A 22,381-nucleotide genomic window follows, 5' to 3' on the forward strand; every position below is an offset into this window, starting at 1 on the left:
GGAGCGCTCCGCGATGGAGACAAAGAGTCTAGGAGAGTTTCTGAAGGGTTTGGTTCTGTCCAAATAGAAGGATAAGGCCCTGCGCACATCAAGTGTGTGCAATGTGGTTTCGAAGGAGTTTGCATGTGGTTTCGGAAAGAAAGTTGGTAGATGTATTGGTTCATTGATGTGAAAAGAAACGTGAACTTTTGGAAGGAATTTTGGGTGTAGGTATACAGTAACTTTGTCCTTGAAGAAGAGTGTATATGGTGGATCTGCCATAAGGGCTGCTATCTCGCCTGCCCGTCTGGTGGAGGTAATCACCACCAAAAAGGCTGTTTTCATCGAGAGGTGCAAGAGGGAGCAGGTGGCTAAGGGCTCAACGGGTTGATGAGTTAAACAGGACAATACTTGGTGAAGATCCCATGGAGGGGTAGATGGCTTAATGTCTGGATATAAGGTCTGGAGTCCCTTCAGGAAACGCTTGGTGATGGGATGAGCAAAGACCGAGATATTGTCAACTGTTCCATGAAAGGTTGTGATGGCAGCTAAGTGGACTCTGATGGAGCTGAAGGAAAGGCCGGATTGCTTAATGTCCAATAGATAGTTGAGTATGCAGGGAAGAGGTGCCAAGGTAGGAGACAGTTGTTTAGTTGAACACCATTTTGTGAATCATTTCCACTTTCGGAGATAGGTGGTACTGGTGGATTGTGTTCTGCTGTGTAGAAGTACCCTCTGAACTTGGTCGGAACAGTCTAGTTCTCGTTGGGAGAACCATGCAGGTACTAGGCTTTGACATGAAGCACGGAGAGATTGGGGTGAAGAAGCCGGCCGTGTTGCTGTGATAAAAGGTTCGGGATGAGAGGCAGGGAGATCGGTGGTCGAACTGACATTCTGGTGAGGAAAGGGAACCACGGTTGTCTCGGCCATGAAGGTGCGATCAAGATCACATTGGCAAGATCCGTTCGTATCTTTATGAGGACCTTGTTGAGTAATGGTATTGGAGGAAATGCATAAGCTAAGTCCCGGTGCCATGGGATCATGAATGCGTCTCCGAGGGAGTGTTTGCCCAGTCCCGCCCTGGAGCAAAAATTGAGGCATTTCGTGTTTTTCGCGGTTGCAAAGAGATCTATGGTTGGGTGACCCCAAGTGCGAAATATGTTGTAGATGATTCCCTCGTCTATCTCCCATTCGTGCTCCGAAGGGAAACGTCTGCTTAACTCGTCGGCAGTGGTGTTCATCACCCCTGGGAGATAAGCAGATGATATGTGGATGTGGTTCGCAAGGCACCAATTCCAGAGTTTTATGGCCTCTGAGCAAAGAGAGTGGGAACGAGCCCCTCCTTGTCTGTTTAAGTAGAACATGCAGGCAATGTTGTCTGTCATTATGCGTACATGCTGATTCTTGATTAGTGGAAGGAAGCAGCGGCAGGCATTCCGTATAGCTTGAAGTTCTACAATATTTATGTGCAGGGAGGTCTCGGAATGAGACCATAGCCCGTGGACTGTTTGGTGAGAGATGTGTGCCCCCCAGCCCGTGAGGGATGCATTGGTCACCATTATCAGAGTTGGGGAGGTCTGGAGGAAGGGGATTCCAGAGCAGAGGTTGTAGGGGACTGTCCACCATATGAGAGAGTCTTTGACTCAGTAGGGTATGGCCAGGTGTTTGTTTAGTGAGTGCACATTTGGTTTGTAAACCGTGGCCAGCCAAGCCTGGAAGCACCTCATGTAGAGACGTGCGTTCTGGACCACGAAGGTGCACGAGGCCATGTTCCCTAGTAGTTGGAGGCAGTCTCGGGCGGTGACCCGGGGGCTGTTGCGAAGTCTCGTAGCCAGCAGTTTTATGGTATTGAATCGGTCGAGTGGGAGAGATGCCAGTTCGGTTGTGGAGTCGAGGCTCGCTCCTATAAACTCCAGGTGCTGGGTAGGACATAATGTGGATTTGCTTTTCTTTATTTGCAGGCCCAGGGATTGGAAGCAATCGATGGTGAATTGTGTGAAGCGGAGGGCCTCGTCGAACGTGGAGGCCTTCAGGAGGCAATCGTCGAGGTAAGGGAATATTATGACTTCTTTTTTTCTGAGGTAGGCAGTGACTACCGCTAGGAGCTTGGAGAAAACTCGAGGGGCAGTGGAAAGGCTGAATGGTAGAACTCTGTATTGGAAATGCGTTGAGCCGAGGGTAAAATGAAGAAAATGTCTGTGGGCCGGGTGGATAGTGATGTGAAAGTAGGCGTCTTGTAGGTCGAGGGCTGAAAACCAATCGCCCTGCTTCAGGGCTGGAATTATGGTGGTGAGAGTAACCATCTTGAACTTTTGCTTTTTGACAAATTTGTTGAGCCTCCTGAGGTCGAGGATCGGTCGCCATCCTCCAGTTTTCTTTTATGTTAAGAAATAATGGGAGTAGAACCCTTTCCCCTTGTGGCATTCGGGCACAAGTTCGATAGCCCCCAGGTGAAGGAGATGTACTTTTTGCTGGAGGTGTAGCTCGTGAGAGGTGTCCCTGCAGAGGGACGGGGAAGGTGGGTGGGTGGGTGGGAGGGAGGTAAGGAGAGGAAGGGGACAGAATACCCAGTTGTGATGACCTCTAGAGCCCGCTTGTCGGTGGTAATATTCTGCCATTGGTGAAAAAATGGCTGTAGGCGGTGTCCAAAGATATTTGTAGGCAGTGCATATGCTGAAGTTGGGAAGATGTTTACGACACCCTCGACCAAAGGTTCAAATCTGCTTATTAGTTGGAGGAAGTTGGGGCATCCCGGAAGAATTGGAGTGATGCGGCTGGTATCTGGATCTCTGGCGTTAGTGTTGCTGTTGTTGATCCTGAGATCTTGGGAAATGTTGAGTATATGGGGGGTAGCGTGGACAGTGGTAAGGTTGATATCTATACTGTCGCCTTCTGGTTGTAGGGGTTTGAATGCTTAAGGATCGAAGAGTTGTCCTTGAGTCCTTCATTGAGTGGAGCACCTCATTCGTGGTGGAAGCAAAGAGTTTATCACCATCAAAAGGGAGATCCTCTATAGTGCTCTGAACCTCGCGAGGAAAGAGGGAAGAGGAGAGCCATGAACCTTGGCGCATGACCACCGCTGTAGCGGTGGATCTTGCTGCGGTATTGGCCGCATCCAGAGCTGCTTGAAGAGCCGTGCGTAATATGATTTGGCCCTCGGAAACTAAAGCTGTAAACTGTTGTTTCTTCTGGTCTGGAATGTGTTCAACAAAGTCCATGAACTTGTTATAGTTTCTATGGTCATACTTTGCCAGAATTGCGGTATAATTGGCCATTTGAAATTGTAAGGTTGAAGAGGCATACACTTTGCAACCCAGCAGGTCTAAGCGTTTGCCTTCCTTGTTGGCTGGGGTATGGCGGAAATACTGTCGTTTGTTCCTTTGATTGGCTGCGTCCACTACCAGTGAGTTCGGCGCAGGATGTGAGAAAAGGAATTCAGAGCCCTTAGAGGGAATGAAGTATTTACGGTCCGCTTGTTTGCAGGCAGGCTGGCTTGTGGCTGGAGCCTGCCAGATGGACTTAGCAGGTTCCAGAAGGGCTGCATTGATTGGTAATGCCAGTCTGGATGAAGAAGAGGGTTGCAGGATGTCCGTTAACTCATGTTGTTGGCCCGGTACTTCCTCTAGATTGATTCTAAGCTCGCTGGCAACCCTTTTAAAGAGATCCTGGAATTTCGAAAAATCGTCTGAGGACGGTAGAGGGGAGGGAAGTAAAGCTTCTTCAGGCATTACTTCAGTTGGTACTTCAGTTGGTACGAGATCAGGAGCAGGAGTTAACTGATCCTGAGAAAAGGAGGGTGCCGCCAAGTGAGTCATATCATTTGGACGTTCTCATCTCGTCAGATTGGAATAGCGGGTGTGCTGCTGAGGGAAAGGTGCCCATGGGGCCCAATACTGCCATGGTGGTGGAAAAGGCATAGATGGTGCCATCCAGGGGTTAACGCACCAGGAGGCAGGGTCTCAAGGATAGTCTGAGACAATTTTCCTGTGCCCGCGGGTGACAGGACTCCGAGGATGGAATTCTGATTGCATTGAAACATCACCCTGTAGTTCAGACTCCTCCTCACTGGAGGAAGGCTGTTCGGACCCTGAATCATTCGTAATGGAGAAGCAGTCCTTAAGGAAGGGCGATTGCAGTGTAGGTGACACTAAGAGGTCACTTGACTGGGTAAACGGCAGCACTGAGGCAGCTGAAGGTGAAGGCTGATAGAATTGCTGTGAGGGAACCTGGGCTTGCACCGGAGTTCTTAGTCTTGGCTCCGTGCCAAGTAGCGCTGTTAATGCCGGTGCCAGAGTTGGTGCTGCGCTATTAATAGAAGGCTGTGGTGCCTCATGGGGGGCCTGATATGTCGGCACCACATTCATCGCGGTGCCGACAGGTGCCATAATCGAGGCAGGCAACTGAAAGCCTGTTGCCTCGGCAACAGAGCTTCGCGCTGCCACCGAAAGCACAGGCGGGTTTAACGCGGTGCCGGAAGAGCCCGGCTCGTCGAAAGTGCTCAGGTGGGGGAGCACCGGTAAGGAGACTGTGGATCTGACCGGAGAAGGTTTGTGTCTAAGGGCTTCTTTTGAATTTGACAGAAGGTGCCCTCGTTTTGCTGCTTTCTTCTGCTTTTTAGAAGTGGGAGAGCTGTGTTGGTGAGTAGAGGCAGAGTCCACGCCAGGATCTGAGGCGGACCCTAGGGATTTTTGAAGTAGAATAAGTTTAAGTTTTAGCTCCCTGTCCCTTCCCGCTCTGGAGCTTAGTTTAGTGCAGTGAGCACATTTTTGGGGAATATGGGTCTCCCCCAAACATTTTATGCACTGCGAATGTCCATCGGAGAGAGGGATAGCGTCATTACAGGAGGAGTAGTGCTTGAAGCCTGTGGAGCCAGGCATATCTGAAGCAGCTGAGAGAACAATTTTTTTTTAAACAGTAGAAAAAAGGTAGGTAACACTAACTAACAACTAACTAACAAGAAACTGTCTAACTACAAGTTATTTTAAGATGAGGAAAGAAATTCTTTAAGGAGTCTGCTGAGCTCCGTCTCAAGCCGGGGACGGTACAGAAGGAACTGGCCGTGCCTGCTCACTAGAGGTATACTCAGAGCGGGGGCCAGGCTCTGAGCATGCATGGCCGGTACAAGTACTGCTGCAGAAATATCCGATCAAAGGCGCAGGGTGCACCGACACCTAGAGTGGAGCACCCACAGGGACATCTCTCGAAGAAGAACTGGAAGTCCTGGCACAGTCAGGGGCGGCTCCAGGCCCCAGCACGCCAAGCGCATGGTTGGGGCTGCATGCCACGGGGGGTGCTCTGCCGGTTGCGGGAGGGCGGCAGGTGGCTCCAGTGGACCTCCCGCAGGTGTGCCTGTGAAGGGTCCGCTGGTCCCACAGCTCTGGTGGACCTCCTGCAGGCGTGCCTGTAGAGGGTCCGCTGGTCCTACGGCTCCGGTGGACGCCTGCGGGAGGTCCACCAAAGCCGCGGGACCAGCGGACCCTCCGCAGGCACGGCTGCGGGAGGCCCATCAGAGCCGCCTGCCGCCCTCCTGGCGACCGGTAGAGCGCCCCCCCTCAACATGCCACCCTGCTTGGGGTGGCGAAATGTCTAGAGCCGCCCCTGGGCACAGTCAAGGAATTATGATGTGATTGGAATAAGAGAGACTTAGTGGGATAACTTACATGACTGGAACACTGTCATGGATGGGTATAAACTGTTCAGGAAGGACAGGCAGGGCAGAAAAGATGGGGGAGTTGCATTGTATGTAAGAGAGCAGTATGACTGCTCAGAGCTCCGGTATGAAACTGCAGAAAAACCTGAGAGTCTCTGGATTAAGTTTAGAAGTGTGAGCAACAAGGGTGATGTCGTGGTGGGAGTCTGCTATAGACCACCAGACCAGGGGGATGAGGTGGACGAGGCGTTCTTCCAGCAACTAACAGAATTTATTAGATTGCAGGCCCTGGTTCTCATGGGAGACTTCAATTACCCTGATATGTGCTGGGAGAGCAATATAGTGGTGCACAGACAATCCGGGAAGTTTTTGGAAAGTGTAGGGACAATTTCCTGATGCAAGTGCTGGAGGAACCAATGAGGGGCAGAGCTCTTCTCACAAACAGGGAAGAATTAGTAGGGGAAGCAAAAGTGGATGGGAACCTGGGAGGCAGTGACCATGAGATGGTCGAGTTCAGGATCCTGATACAAGGAAGAAAGAAGAGCAGCAGAATAAGGACCCTGGACTTCAGAAAAGCAGACCGACTCCCTCAGGGAACTGATGGGCAGGATCCCCTGAGAGAATAACATGAGGGGGAAAGGAGTCCAGGAGAGCTGGCTGTATTTTAAAAAATCCTTATTGAGGTTGCAGGAACAAACCATCCTGGTGTATAGAAAGAATAGTAAATATGGCATGTGACCAGCTTGGCTTAACAGTGAAATCCTTGCTGATCTTAAACACAAAAAAGAAGCTCACAAGAAGTGGAAGATTGGACAAATGACCAGGGAGGAGTATAAAAATATTGCTCAGGCATGCAGGAGTGAAATCAGGAAGACCAAATTACACTTGGAGTTGCAGCTAGCAAGAGACGTTAGAGTAACCAGAAGGGTTTCTTCAGGTATGTTAGCAACAAGAAGAAAGTCAAGGAAAGTGTGGGCCCCTTACTGAATGAGGGAGGCAACCTAGTGACAGAGGATGTGGAAAAAGCTATTGTACTTAATGCTTTTCTTGCCTCTGTCTTCACAAACAAGGTCAGCTCCCAGACTGCTGCACTGGGCAGCACAGCATGGGGAGGAGGTGACCAGCCCTCTGTGGAGAAAGAAGTGGTTCAGGACTATTTAGAAAAGCTAGACAAGCACAAGTCCGTGGGGCTGGATGCACTGCATCCGAGGGTGCTAAAGGAGTTGGTGGATGTGACTGCAGAGCCGTTGGTCATTATTTCTGAAAACTCATGACAATAGAGGGAGGTCCCAGATGACTGGAAAAAGGCTAATGTAGTACCCATCTTTAAAAAAGGGAAGGAGGATTCGGGGAACTACAGGCCAGTCAGCCTCATCTCAGTCCCTGGAAAAATAATGGAGCAGGTCCTCAAGGAATCAATTCTGAAGCACTTAGAGGAGAGGAAAGTGATCCGGAACAGTCAGCATGGATTCACCAAGGGCAAGGCATGCCTGACTAACCTAATTGCCTTCTATGGCGAGATAACTGACTCTGTGGATGAGGGGAAAGCAGTGGACGTGTTATTCCTTGACTTCAGCAAAACTTTTGATATGGTCTCCTACAGTATTCTTGCCAGCAGGTTAAAGAAGTATGGCCTGGATGAATGGACTATAAGGTGGATAGAAAGCTGGCTAGACCATCGGGCTCAACAGGTAGTGATCAATGGCTCCATGTCTAGTTGGCAGCTGGTATCAAGCGGAGTGCCCCAAGGGTTGGTCCTGGGGCCGATTTTGTTCAATATCTTCATTAATGATCTGGAGGATGGTGTGGACTGCACCCTCAGCAAGTTTGCTGATGACACTAAACTGGGAGGAGTGGTAGATATGCTGGAGGTCCAGAGGGACCTAGACAAATTAGAGGATTGAGACAAAAGAAATCTGATGAGGTTCAACAAGAACAAGTGCAGAGTCCTGCACTTAGGACAGAAAAATCCCATGCACTGTTACAGACTAGTAACCAAATGGCTAGGCAGCAGTTCTGCAGAAAAGGACCTAGGGGTTACAGTGAACGAGAACCTGGACATGAGTCGACAGTGTGCCCTTGTTGCCAAGAAGGCTAATGGCATTTTGGGCTGTATAAGTAGGGGCATTGCCAGCAGATCGAGGGACGTGATCATTCCCCTCTATTTGACATTGGTGAGGCCTCATCTGGAGTACTGTGTCCAGTTTTGGGCCCCAAACTACAAGAAGGATGTGGAAAAACAGGAAAGAGTCCAGCAGAGGGCAACAAAAATTATTAGGGGTCTGGAGCACATGACTTACGAGGAGAGGTTGTTTAGTCTGCAGAAGAGTAAAATGAGGGGGGATATGACAGCTGCTTTCAACTACCTGAAAGGGTGTTCCAAAGAGGATGGATCTAGACTGTTCTCAGTGGTAGCAGATGACAGAACAAGGAGTAATGGTCTCAAGTTGCAGTGGGGGAAGTTTAGGTTGGATATTAGGAAAAACTTTTTCCACTAGGAGGATGGTGAAGCACTGGAATGGGTTACCTAGGGAGGTGGTGGAATGTCCTTCCTTAGAGGTTTTTAAAGTCAGGCTTGACAAAGCCCTGGCTGGGATGATTAAGTTGGAGACTGGTCTTGCTTTGATCAGGGGGTTGGACTAGATGAACTCCTGAGGTCCCTTCCAACCCTGATATTCTATTATTCTACACTAATCCAAACAAAAACACAACTAAGACCTAATGCAAGACCTGTCATTTTGTGTGACACCTTCCCTCGGTGATAAGGAGAAGAATAATAGCCTGGTAATTTTTCTCCTGGAAAAAGACTGCCATCAAAAATGACATAGTAAAAAAAAGTAAAGGTGGAACATATGGTCCTTTTGTGGACAGAAAGGATATTGCTCTTAATTTTTATATGACACCTAGAGATTACAGTGATAGATACATTACAACTGCACTGATAAATAGAACTACACCTCTACCCTGATATAACACGACCCGATATAACATGAATTTGGATATAAAGCAGTAAAGCAGCGCTCTGGTGGGCGGGGCTGGGCCATTGTTGGCTAAGAGAACGACAACGGTGCTGCTTGGCATCACAGTTCAGCTAACAACTCCCAATGCGCAAGCCAACCACCCTCCCCCGGGGTGGAGTCTTCTAGGCAACAGCCCGTCAGCCCCCCATGGCAAGGAGCCGGCACATGCGAGTGGACTCGTCTCTATCTGCACAGAGCTCGTTATTTTGACACCATATTGGACACGCTTCTGGAGCGGCCACCCACAGGGCCAGCCTCACCTGGCTCCCACATCTACTGGCGATCTGGGATGGCAGCGGCGGTGGGGTGGAGCAGAAGGGTACAGAAGGAGAGACACAGGAGCCACCAGCGCAGCGCCCCGCCCGAGCCTTGCTCACCCTACAGGGCCCAGCTCCCCATTGAGGAGTCAGGCCACACAGTCCCTGCTGTCCATGTAGCGAAGGTTGCGGCTAGCCGGTGCAGCCCTCAGCAGGGAGGCAGGACCAAGGAGCCACCTTACCCAGAAGGGAGGGGGGAGAGGACAGAGACTGAGCCCTTCCGTGGGAGGATTGCCAGGGGCAGGAAAACAGGACTTCCCTGTTCCCTGCTTAGAGCGAGATTGCAGCAAACAGCCCAAGGGTAGCCGCTGTATAACTCAGACCTGCTGTGGTCACAGCTGCCGCCATGCTGGCCCCTCAGCCTAGAGTAGGGGTTGTAAGAGCTCTGAAAACTAGCTGGGGACCAGAGCGCTGGGGATCAGTGTCTGTCAATCAAAGTCCAAAGCAAGTTTGATAAAGCGCTTTCACCTACAATGCGGTAAGATCTTTTGGCTCCCGAGGACAGCGTTATATCGGGATAGAGGTGTATTTATATTAGAACTTCATACATGAAAGCTCTCTCGCTCACTCTATCTGCACCAATTTTGATTTTTCTGCCAGAGGCAAAAGTTAACCTTCTTCAGTATTCATTGGGGGGGGGAGAAGGGGGTGAAATATACCTCATGATTTAGCACAAAAGAAATTATTCCGCCATTTTCTTTAATGCATGTTCTCAGTCTGTTCTTCTCCTGAATGGGTAAATGTTTCACTTTAAGAAAGAACACACAGTTTTCAAAGATTGCCACAGTCATCCTATTAAAAAACAAAACAAAACAAAAGTGTTTTAATTCACAAAACTTCCAGAATTTCCTTGCATACCATACCCCACCCAAGTGACCTATCACCAAACATTACAGCCTTGTCTACAGTAGGGACATTTAAAAAGATTCCACTGTTATTAATACTCTTTTCAGATCCATCAAGGGGCCACTCTGAATTGGTTTTAACCATAGTTTCTGAAATGCTGCTGAACAGTGTCTGGCTTGGTCTAGACTTGCAGATAAATCATGTTATAAAACAATTCAGCTGCACCTGCTGCTCAAATCTGTTATTAGCAGTGGGCAATTTTCTTAGCTTAGACAAGGCCAAAATGACTCTGTCTCTTACTGACACAACAGCATTACAGTACATGGAAATTCCTACTAGGATGACCAGACATCCTGATATTTAGACATTTGTCCTGCGTCCTGCCCGATGTTTGGGGTTTTTTTGCTCTGCCGGGCGTGACTCTGCTTTCCTCCCCCGCGCACTCCGCCAATGGGACTCCTCCTCCCATGTGTCCCGATATTTTCTTCATCCCATCTGGTCAGTCTAATTCGCAGAGCCCTGCAGGGATAAATTTTTTTTATCTGCATCTAATCAGTGATCCATAAACATGGTCTGCAGATATAAAAAGGATATCTGCAAATCTGCAGAGCTGTACAAATTCCATATTTAATCTTATATACATTTCCATTTATAGGCAGAGACCCCATACATTTGTCACAGATCCACAGGTCCAGTATTCTCAAACAGCTCTGGAACAGTCCCTGGGATGATCCCCATCTATGTGTCAACCCCCTCAGGGTCACACTCTTTCATTGGGATAAACCCCTTGGCTTTACCACCTCCTGGGACTGAACCTCAGAGCCTTCAGCACTCCTGTTTCACACCATGAGCTCCCCTCAGCGAGTCCACCTGAATTATACACGTAGGGAAGACTTACACACTCAAAGGGAGCAATGCACCCCTGACTTCCTCATTCTGGAGTGACTCTCAGATAGTGTTGTAAAAACAGAAGGGTTTATTATACGTCCTTAGTTAGCATGGAGAATAAAAAGTTACAACAAAGTCCCTCTGGGTCAGATCAGAACCAGAGCCCTCTCTGACCCAACCTCAAGTGCCAGTCCAGAAGTGTCTCTTGCTTTCTGCAGCCCACATTTAACAACCCCACTGCAGTCCTTTGTTCTTGTTCCCAGGCAAACCTTGTCACCTGGCCATCCATCTTCCTTAGCCCTTTGTTCTCTAGATGATCAGGCAAATGTTTGGCCCAGGCCCCAGACAGCTAGGCATCAGTCACACCTGAATCTCTGGGTCTATGAAGGAGTAAACAACCTTTTTCCACCGTCTAGTTAAGCATGTAACACATAGGGGAAACTGAAATACACATAATATTCACACAAAATATTATGAAAAATTTCCACTTTGTCACATTACACACAAAAAAACTACATTAAAAGAACAATATGTTTGCAAAGTCAAGCTCTCAGAAGTTAGGATATGCCCAAATCAAGGTTGCCCAAACAACCTTAATTGAGCTTCTTTGTGTGTATACATTATGATCACATGCTATTTCACCCATACTGTTTCTGCCTCATTAACTGTACAGGATGGACTGTGCTCCAGTGATGAATCAGTACTGCGTAGTTAAACAACTGTCCATTTGTTGAAGAAGTTGGAATGAGTGGAACAGTGGAAATCTGAGACGAACTGAAGTGGTAAAAATCTTACAAAATCAATAGAGCATTTTGGTCCCTTTGATGTGAATAGTCATATAATTTCAGCACTGCCAGACTGAAACCTTAGACTGAACCTAAACTGGATTTGAACAGAGTTTCCACAGATCATCTCAAATCCCGCTCTGAGAATGTACAGTTGCCAAAAAGAGGATTTTCTCAGTATAACCCAGGGGTCGGCAACCTTTCACAAGTGGTATACTGAGTCTTCATTTATTCATTCTAATTTTAGGTTTTGCATGCTAGTAATACATTTCAATGTTTTTAGAAGGTCTCTTTCTATAAGTCTATAATATAACTAAACTATTGTTGTATGTAAAGTAAATAAGGGTTTTAAAATTAAATTAAAATGCAGAGCCCCTGGATTGGTGGCCAGGACCCAGGCAGTGTGAATCAGTGTCACTGAAAAATCAGCTCACCTGCCGTGCCATAGGCTGCCTACCCCTGATATAACCTCTAGAATAGACTCTGGCTTGCAACCCCCTTTTAAAGTCTGATGTCATATTGACTTAGAAAAATAATGTACTGTATCTGTGCAGCCAGAACAATGAGATTTTCTAGAGTTTAAAGTAAATAAAATAATTACAAAATGTCAGTCTAGCCACCCAGATCTGATCCTGCAATTCAAGAAACAACCCAAACAGATGGCAATAATTCCCAGAAAAGCACCATAAAGGGCATTCCGTGTTACACTTTCTCTGTCAAACTACTCAAGGCTCATCTAGAAAAGAGAGAGGTTTCTTAAAGAGATGAGGCCTGCAAATACAGTTATAATCTGAATCACCCAATAAACAGAGAAGAAAGTGCAAATCCAAGGGGAGGAAAGATTTCATTCTCCCTCATCTTCCCCCTTATTCGTCTGCAACCTAAATAAGAAACACAACTCTATATAGAGATGTAAAGAAGCAACCGAGTTCACCCCTAGACTAAAATCTAGTGTTACAGAGTGAGACAAACTCACCTGCTGGGAGCGAGCTCTCCGCCCAGAGGGATCTTCCGGGATCTGCAAAGATTCGTGACAGAGGCTGCGTGTAATAAGTGGAGGGGTGGAATGTTCTCCGGTTCCAAAAGCACTAAAGGGAAACGCCCGTCCAAATGGCACAAAATAGAGCATTTGACTGCGAACCAGACGATCAACCGAATTGAACACGAAACAGGCGTTCCTACTGGGCAGATAGCAGCCACAGCCGTCTGCGCAGGCGCTGGAAGTAGACGGCGATATTGACAGTGCAAGTGAACTTTGGGGGACCTTTTAGGGATTAGGAAACTAAATCCAGACGCCCTCGTTTCATCCCTCTGGAGAATACAGAGGAGACACCACAATACTGGGGCTGCCTGGCTGGGTTTTCAGTCGCTGTTTCTTTTGTTCTGTTGGTGGGTGGAGATGATTTTACTCTCTCTGCGTCTATTACAGACTCTTCTCCACCCATTCCCCTAGGGAGAGACTTCAGTTCAGACAGCAAAATCCTCCCCTGGCTAGTGACCCAAATACATGTTTGTTGTATTCGTTTTATAGAAATAATAAAAGCACAAGAGTGTCACTCATCAGGCAACTATATCCTGTTCCAAGCAGGCAGCTTTATTTGGGGAATCAGGTTGCTATTAAGGATTAACACAAAAGGGTTTGCATTTTACTTCCACACACACATTTCCAAAATCAGTCTAATCTGACCAGGTATTTTTTACCTGATATAGGATCTGAATTTAGTTTGTGCTCTTTGACGCATGTTAATGAAGCATATGTCTTCATTTTTTGGCGTTGCAAAGCTTCACAATAAAGATTCATCCACACTACGCAAGTAATTAATTGATGATAATGTTTGTCTGCAATGAGCCTGACACCAATCACCCGTTAACTGAATTTGAAAACTATTTGTTTGCTAGACAAGTCAGCTTTCCCCAGCACTGTTATGTAAAGATATTAAACTGTTTTTAATACCAGATGAGGCAAATGAGGGGACATGTGAGGGTGGAAATGGAGGGGAATCTGTTGCCAACAATCATTGGCTATAAACCTACTGCAATCTAAATCCATGCTGCTGGGCCTCCACCAGGGGTGAAAGTAATTTAAAGAATTTATTGGTACCCTGGAGTCCTGAGCAGGGGGTGGGGCCTTTAGAGCCCTGGGGCCTTTAAATCCAGATTTAAATGGCCCCAGGCTCTGGTATGTGTAGGGATTTATCATCCCTATACTGATCTGGGTAGAAAAGGTGCAGCGCTGGACCGGGGTCGTGTCCGGGCTCTCAGGGAGGGTTGACGTGGGGCTGTCTCGGAAAAGCGCCGGCGAGACGGAAGCCCGACTATAAAAAAGAAGCGAACAAGGCTATAAATCAGTCTTTACATAATCAGGGATTACGTCGTTGCAATTAACCAATCAGTAATGATTAGATGAATGATAAGTGCGTGATATTTACCCGCTGTCCAATAAGGAAAGATTCTAACATGGTTTGGTGCTGCGTGTTAAGTGTTATGTAACGTAACAAATGGCTATATAATAAAGCCGTGAATAAACGGATTTGATTCAGCCTGCAACCACATTGGTCGTGTGCTTTGTCCGGTCCGCATGAGATACCACAATTGGTGACCCCGACGTGATCCGATCCGGCAGGACCTGGTCGGTGCGTTCGAAAGGAAAAGGCGGAGGTAGCGGCCGCGGCAGGAGGTACCGAGGGGATATCGGCTCCTGGTCGTCCGAGAGAGACGTTCGTGAGCTCATAAGTGAGCGGCTGCAGAAAACAGCATGGGTTCCGCTTTGTCAGCGGAGGAAAAAACGGTGCATGATTTTTTGTTATGCACTGCTGAGAAGCAGGGAGAAAAGATTCCCTCCGACGCGCTGTCCCAGTTGTTGAAGTGGGGACAAAGGCGCGGGTTTTTTATTACTCCAAATACTGTTCTGGATAAAGCCGTTTGGGAGCGTGTGGGATCTGAACTATGGGAATCTGTCTCGCATGGCGACAAGGAAGCCACATCCCTGAGCCAAATATGGTGCAAAACAAAAAAGGTTGTAGAGACACTCGCCGCAGAGGCAGAAGTGCAGGTGGCGGTTAATAATATTTTTTGGCCAAAAGAGGAGCCGCCCTGTGTGTTGCCAGTTGGCACCCGAGAGTTCTTTGGGGGAGAAGAGACTGTAATTCCGCTAGCCCCCAGTGCGCCTGAAATCAATCCTAGCACCGTCCCGCTCCCTCAGGATCCAGATGAATCCTTGGAAAAAATGGAAGCCATCAATGCAGGGACGGTTGAATTCCAGGAGGAGATCAGAAGGCAGGGTTATCAATTGCAAGAAATGTTAAATAAATTGTCCCAGATGGTCGGGGAGGACCATCCTCTGCAATCTCGTACATTAAAAACCCTGCACGAAATATCTGAGCCGGGTTTGTCTAGTTTTCAGAGATCATATAAGACTAAACTGCCCAATAAAACCCCACCCTCGGGTGATGTTGTCACCCCCTGTCGTCGCTGCGGGCGTTGGGGGTGTAATGTGGGATGTACTGAGCGGGATAACCCCTTTGTGGGCAAGCCGCTGGAACTTAACAATCCCTTTATTAATAAGCCACCAGCATATTCCTCTGATGCTGTGAGTCCTGGGTCTCCGGATCCGGTGCGGCGGTGGCATGGACTTATAAAGGAAGCCCACATAGAAGGAGAATTCTTACCTAATGCCTTCCCGGTTATTACACCGGACCCGAACAATCCTGCTAGGCGACAGTGGGCACCATTGGACTGGAAACTTGTCCGTGAGGCACAAAAATCAATAATGTCCTACGGCATGAATAATCCATATGTACAGTCCCTCATAGAGCAGATGTTCGTCGGACAAGCTATGAGCCCTTATGACTCGTCAAAGTTTGCTGATATGCTTCTAACACCCACTCAAAGGCTATTGTGGAAGGATAATTGGTCAAAGCGTGTGGAAATGGCTCTCATACGCAATATTGATTTGTCTGAGGACAATCCGCTGCGTTATGCCACTCAGAATATGCTTATGGGAACTGGAGTTTATGTGGACCCGCAACGGCAAGCTCGTCTTGATCCTCAGATTTTACAACAGTCACAAGGACTGGCTCTGGCCGCTTTTAAGGATGTACCTCAGATGGGTAAACCGATCCCGCTGTACGCAAAAATTGTCCAGGCTCCTTCCGAGCCTTATTCAACGTTTCTCGATCGACTTAGAGAAGCGATAGATCGCTCCCCTAATTTAACGGCCGAAGCAAAGGCAGCTGTTGGACTTGATCTCGCTACACAAAATGCCAATGCCATTTGTCATCGTATTTTGGCTACCCTACCAAAGACTGCTTCCCTGACAGAAATGGTGGAAGCCTGTAACAGAGCATCAGTATACGAGGAAACTAACAAAGCGGAAATACATGCAAAGGCTCACGCGTCAGCACTGGCAGTGGTCCTTCGACCCTTGGTAAGGTCCAGTAAGCCTTCCCGCCCATCGGGAGTTTGTCTTGCATGTGGAAAGCTGGGACATATGAAAAGGGACTGCCCGAATAAAAATACACGGACGGAAACCGATAATGCGACAAAGGCTTTTGCGGGAACTTGTAACCGTTGTGACAAGTTTGGGCACCGTGCGTCCGAATGCCGATCTCGTTTCAAAAAGGATGGCACACCGCTGCAGGGAAACGGGAGACGGAGCGCCCGCCGGGGGGGCGCGAAGACACAAGAGTTCCCCAGCCCCAAACCGGTTGTTTGGAATACCTTACAGGAGCCACCCGAGGAAGTGCCGGAGTGGACTTGGCCACGGCAGCAGATATAACATTGGAAAACGATAAGGTACAAATCATCCCTTCCGTAGTAAATGGCCCTCTAGGATACGGACTTAGTGCTCTCCTAATTGGCCGCTCCTCTATGTCTAAACAAGGACTCTTCGTACAGCCTGGCCTTATTGACGCGGATTACACCGGAAATATCGGAATAATGGTCCGTTCCCTTTTCCCTCCGGTTAATATTGTGGCTGGTACTCGTATTGCTCAATTAGTTCCATTTCAAAGTTCTGTCCCTAAAACTAAAACAATGGAACGTGGGCCTCATGGTTTTGGATCTACTGATTCCCCACAGATAGCTCTTGCTATGACATTAACGCAACGCAAACCCTTGCGAGTGGTGTGCCTACAGGGCCCAGATGGCCGCCAAATACGACATGAAGCCCTCTTGGATACTGGAGCCGATGTGACTATCGTCCCAATCCAATTTTGGCCTGATTCTTGGCCCTTGCAAGATGCTACGACCTCGGTCAGGGGTATTGGGGGGACCCAACCCACTCGCATCAGTACCTACTATATTACAATCTGTGATGACGAGGACCCTGCTACAACAGCGAAGGTACGTCCTTACGTTCTCTCTGCTCCCGTCTGGCTGTTAGGTCGTGATTGCTTAAGTCAGTGGGGAATTATATTACATAACTCCCCTTTTGTTTAGCGGCCATTGAGGGGTGGCCGATCCTGCAATTGGAATGGTTAACCTCTGCTCCGGTATGGGTCGCTCAATGGCCGCTGCCAGCTCACAAGCTCGCCTGTGTACAAGAATTGGTCCAGGAACAGCTTAAAAAGGGCCACCTTGAACCTTCCTTAAGCCCCTGGAATACCCCAATTTTTACCATTCCCAAAAAATCAGGAAAGTGGCGCCTGTTACATGATTTACGAGCAATAAATGTGGTCATAAAAGACATGGGGGCCCTTCAACCAGGCTTATCTACCCCTACGATGCTCCCTCGTAATTGGCCTCTCCTTGTAATCGATTTAAAGGATTGCTTCTTCACAATTCCACTCCATCCTAATGACAAGGACAAGTTTGCTTTCTCGGTTCTCTCTATAAACAAAGCCGAACCTGCTCAACGATATCAGTGGACATTGCTTCCGCAGGGCATGAAAAACTCACCCACTATTTGTCAGCTTTATGTGGCCTGAGCATTAAAGCCACTCCGTCGCACACACCCCGAATGACTTATTTATCATTATATGGATGATATTCTTTTCGTGGGGGCAACCCTTAATGCTAAGACGGCAATTTTGGAAATCACTTCCGTGCTGCAATCTGCTGGCCTCACCATAGCCCCGGACAAAATTCAACAGCAAGCGCCTTATTAATATCTAGGCATGCACATTACTAACTCTATCATACGACCACAAAAACTGACTATTAATCTCACTATTCGCAACCTGCATGACGTCCAACGCCTGGTCGGAGACTTACAGTGGGTCCGTGGGCTTTGTGGCATCTCTAATGAGGATCTGGCTCCCCTTCTTCAACTTCTAAAAGGAGGCCGTGATCCAGCTGAACCTCGCTCCTTGCAACCACAACATGAAGTTGCCCTCTGCACTATTGCCAATAAGATTACGCTTCGGTATTCCGGCCGCATTCTCCCGGGGTCACCTGTGTCCCTGGCGATTCTCTCCAGAGAGACCTCCCTGGAAGCACTGCTCTTTCAGTGGCTTCCGGATCTACCTGACCCTCTCGTCGGACTCGAATGGATTTTCCCATCCTCTCAATTTTCCAAAACAGTTATCACTCGATTGGAAGCCATTGCATCACTTATTGTGACAGCCCGCGCCCGTACAGTTACAATTACGGGCGCTGATCCTGATGTTATTTATGTACCTTTTAATGCTCCTTTACTCTCCCACATTCTTGCTAATGATGTTTCTTTTGCTGTTGCTTTGTTATGTTATACTGGCCGTCTTACTAATCACTATCCCTCTCACCGCCTCCTGTCGGTGACAATTCCCTTAGAAAAGGTGGTCATGCGACAATCTTCCCTTGTTCAGGGGCTTACTGTGTTTACTGATGCCAGCGGCAAAATGGCCCGCGCCGGCCTTCTGTGGCACACGGCCGGTGCCTGGCATCATGAGTTGGTCGTGACTGAGGGGTCTCTCCAGGTTTTGGAATTCCAGGCTATTATTCGTGCCTTTGTTAAGTGGCCCACTATTCCTCTTAATATTGTTAGCGACTCCCTTTATGCAGTTGGTGTAACGTGTCGCTTACAGCGCTCACTCCTAAAGCAAGTGCCTAACCCTGTGTTATGACGGGCTCTTCTCCAGCTTTGGCATTTACTCGATGCCTGCTCTTGTCCCTATTTTATTACCCACATTCGTAGTCACTCTGGTATTGTTAATGGTCTTGCACAGGGTAATGCCCTTATCGACCGGTTGGTCGGCTTGGTTCATGTCCCTAATTCCTTTGCTCAGGCCCGTCTTTCCCATGAGTTTTTTCACCAATCTGCCCATGCCCTAACCCGTCAAAGCTTCCTTTAAGTACCACCCGTGCCCTTGTGGCCTCCTGTCCTAGTTGTCAACAACATGTTTTACCTCCTTCCCTTGCCTCTGGCGTTAATCCCCGTGGTTTGTCTTCCTTGCAAATTTGGCAAACTGATATTACCCTTTTTCCTGAATTCGGCTCCCTTAAATATATTCACGTTACGGTGGACACCTTTTCAGGATTTCTGTGGGCTACAGCGTTAGCCAGTACCGGTTCTCGGGATGTTATTAAACATTGGCAGGCTTGTTTTGCTGTTATGGGCATCCCCGCATCCATAAAAACGGATAATGGCGCTGGATATATTTCTCGTCGTACAGCTCGCTTTCTTTCCTTATGGGGTATCTCTCATGTTACCGGTGTCCCCGGCAATTCCACCGGCCAAGCTATTGTGGAACGTTCCCATGCCTCTTTAAAGCTTCTTTTATTAAAACAAAAAGGGGGAGTTTCCCCTGATGCTGACCCATTAACCCGTACACCCCATGCTCGCCTTTCAAAGGCTCTATATGTGCTTAACTGGTTACAGGTAGGGACGCATAACGTCCCACCGGTCACGTGACATATTACTGGTGCCACAGGGCAAGAACACTTGCTGCCTCGCCCGCAGGTTCGATGGTTTGATTATACACATCAGAAATGGCAAGGTCCTGTAGAGTTATTAACATGGGGAAGGGGCTATGCCTGTTTTTCTACTACTACAGGTCCCAGATGGATCCCCGCGAAGTGGGTTCGACCGTGGCTCACCCAAGGACGTGCTGAGCAACCACACGACCCCGATATAGAAGCGGAAAACGACGATACCATCCCGGATCTACGTTTCCTTTTTCCTGACTTTAATTAGAAACTTGTAATCATTAATTAAGTTGTAAGATGTAGATAGTATACGTTATGCAGTTTTGCAAAATCGAGCAGCTATTGGCGCAAGGACGTGGCTGTGAGGATTTTGAAGGTATGTGTTGTATAAACTCATCGGATCACTCACATTCTATACGTGCGTTATTGCAGCCATTACAGGATAATGTGTATAAACTTACCCAGGGATAGAATCCTCCTTGGGATTGGCTTAATAGTTTTGGTTAACCAACTTGGCTTACTTCACTGTTACACACTAAATTGTATCTATTAATAATTATATTGCTTTTTCTTATTTTTGCTCCTTGTTTTGTTTATATATTATGACAAAGCCTTATGCGTATTGCCACAGCCTTGTTTGAAAAGAAAGGGGGAGGTGTAGGGATTTATCATCCCTATACTGATCTGGGTAGAAAAGGTGCAGTGCTGGACCGGGGTCGTGTCCGGGCTCTCAGGGAGGGTTGGCGTGGGGCTGTCTTGGAAAAGCGCCGGCAAGACAGAAGCCTGACTATAAAAAAGAAGCGAACAAGGCTATAAATCACTCTTTATATAATCAGGGATTACATCGTTGCAATTAACCAATCAGTAATGATTAGATGAATGATAAGTGCGTGATATTTACCCGCTGTCCAATAAGGAAAGATTCTAACATGGTTTGGTGCTGCGTGTTAAGTGTTATGTACTGTAACAAATGGCTATATAATAAAGCCGTGAATAAACGGATTTGATTCAGCCTGCAACCACATTGGTCGTGTGCTTTGTCCGGTCTGCATGAGATACCACAGGTATGGGCAGCTAAGAGCCCAGGGCCTTTTAAATCACTGCCAGAGCTGCCAGCTGCAGAGGTGGTTTGGTGCCTCAGTACTCAGGGGCCGTTTAAAGGGCCGGGGGCTCTGGCCGCCGCTACTGCAGTGGACCGCTGAACCCTTTAAATCGCTGCCTGAGCCCTGCTGCCAGAGACCTAGGGTGGCGGTGGCTCTGGCAGAGATTTAAAGGGCAGCTGCTGCAAGCCCCTGGCTACCGCAGCAGAGCCCTAGGCCCTTTAAACCACGGATGGAACCTTTGGGGTCCCAGCTGCCACTGTTACCCTGGGGCTCTGGCAACCCTGGGGCTCTGGCAGCAGGGCTCAAGTGGCAATTTAAAGGGCCCAGGGCTCTAGCCACTGCTACTGCCCTGGGTCCTTTAAATCGCTGACGGAGCCCTGCTGCCGAAGCCCCAGGGCAGCAGCAGCAGCTGGGTGTGCTGGCAGTGATTTAAAGGGCCAGGGGCTCCCAGATGCGCTGCGACCACAGTGGAGCCCTGGGTGCAACCCCCAAATAGCTGGAGTCAAGCCCCCCACTCTTCTGAGAGCCCTTCCTGTTCTGGAAAGCAGCCGCCCTTCTGTGCAGCTCCCAGCTGTTCTTGTCTCTCCATCGAGTTAAAGCAGCAGCAGCTCCCAGCTGTTCCTCCCCTTCCGCCTCAAGCAGGCCTAGCTCAGCTGTTCTGCAGGGGGGGCCCTGTGGCACCATGTGACCCCACATGCCCTTCTGCCTATATTTCACCTCTATTTAGGAGGAAGCAGAGTTGGAGGATATATGGAAGAAATTAAGATATACTGAGGTAAAGACCAGTATTGGCAAGTAGCAAGGAATTAAAGAGCTGCATCTAGTTCATGCAAAGCAGAACCCATTGTTCCACTCTCTCCGTTGATACAAAGGTGTGGAGACAAGTCCCAGCCTGTTACATACCACTGGCTGCTAGGTGCACAATGGTGAGTCACGTGCTGCTGGAACTGAGGGCTGGTCACCTAACGGGCTTGTTACCTGGAGACCAAAAGTGTTCAGAGACCTGCCTCAAATGGGAAACTTACAAAGCCCAACACTTCCCCTTTTGTTTACTCCTGCCCTTCCCCCTCCTGCTTCCCCACCCCTGTTCAACTGACACCAGTGGCAAAGACTTGTTATTAAACAAACACGCACCCACATTCAAGGGAATCCCAACACGACTCTAACGCCTCCTCGTTCGCCCTGGCAGGCCCACGCCTCCGTTTATGATGACGTGTGTGACGCTGTTTAACAAGCCTGCAGAGCTGGCGGCGGCGGCACGGGCAGCAGCCCCGAGAAACCTCGGCCCCTAAAAGCCAGAGACTCAGCATCGCTCGTAGTCACCTCGCCACCTGGGAGGCGCGGAGGGGTCGCCCTGTGGGGTTGGCAGCGAATGCCCGAAGGGGAAAGCGGCGGGGACCTCGGCCAGACACAGCCAGGAGCTCTAGCGGCCACGGAGGCGGTGGTGACTGAGGATTCAGCCCCGCCCTCTAACCGCCACAGGCTCGGGAAGGTGGGGGCGGGGAGCTCGAGATTTACCATTGAAGCCCAATAACGTCCCGGCTGCTGGCCGAGGCTCTCGGGAGCTGTAGTTCAAACGCCGAAGGCTCCCTCGCAGCCCGGAGAGGAAGTCGTCGAGTTGGGACTACAACTCCCACAATGCCCCGGGCCCGGCATTGTCCAGCCTGTGGCGCTGGGAGGCGGCACGATGGCGGCAGGTTTGTAAAGGGAGCTGGCGGGGGGCGCTGGGCCGAGGAGCTGCTGTCGCGTAGCGCATGAGGAAGCCAGACGTAGGCCGCGCTCGGCTCGGCTCAGCGGTGCCTGAGTGGGGGTCGCGCGGAGTAACTGCCTCGGTGCGCAGCGCCGCGGGTGAGGTGTTGGGCGGGGGCAGCAGCTGTCTCGCGCCCCCTCCCCCACCGGTGTCCGAGGGAGGGGCGAGGTCCCTGGCGGGGGGAGGCTGTTGTACCCA

General features: G+C 49.0%; 2 protein-coding genes across 6 annotated transcripts in view; one reads left to right on the top strand and one right to left on the bottom strand.

Moving 5' to 3' along the window:
- PARP4 (poly(ADP-ribose) polymerase family member 4) overlaps positions 1 to 12,698 on the bottom strand; it is a 106,175-nt gene extending 93,477 nt beyond the window's left edge. Inside the window, exons 1-3 of one of the 4 annotated variants that reach the window (XM_050927662.1) lie at positions 12,462 to 12,549; positions 10,970 to 11,080; positions 9,626 to 9,758 (exon numbers count right to left, since the gene is read on the bottom strand). In XM_050927662.1, coding sequence (XP_050783619.1) covers positions 9,626 to 9,758; positions 10,970 to 10,989 — 153 coding nt within the window. In that variant the 5' untranslated portion in view covers positions 10,990 to 11,080; positions 12,462 to 12,549. Of the gene's footprint in view, positions 1 to 9,625; positions 9,759 to 10,969; positions 11,142 to 12,461 lie in introns of all 4 variants that reach the window. The other 3 variants (XM_050927670.1, XM_050927680.1, XM_050927667.1) reach the window with 3 other exon arrangements.
- A 219-nt stretch (positions 12,699 to 12,917) lies between these two features.
- Positions 12,918 to 22,381, top strand: part of CENPJ (centromere protein J) — a 36,068-nt gene continuing 26,604 nt past the window's right edge. Inside the window, exons 1-2 of one of the 2 annotated variants that reach the window (XM_050927736.1) lie at positions 12,918 to 12,979; positions 21,579 to 22,130. In XM_050927736.1, the coding sequence (XP_050783693.1) occupies positions 22,121 to 22,130 (10 nt within the window). In that variant the 5' untranslated portion in view covers positions 12,918 to 12,979; positions 21,579 to 22,120. Of the gene's footprint in view, positions 12,980 to 21,578; positions 22,131 to 22,171; positions 22,282 to 22,381 lie in introns of those variants that run through there. The other variant, XM_050927725.1, reaches the window with a different exon arrangement.

This window comes from Gopherus flavomarginatus, chromosome 1 (genome assembly GCF_025201925.1).
Source record: "Gopherus flavomarginatus isolate rGopFla2 chromosome 1, rGopFla2.mat.asm, whole genome shotgun sequence".
NCBI lineage: Eukaryota > Metazoa > Chordata > Testudines > Testudinidae > Gopherus > Gopherus flavomarginatus.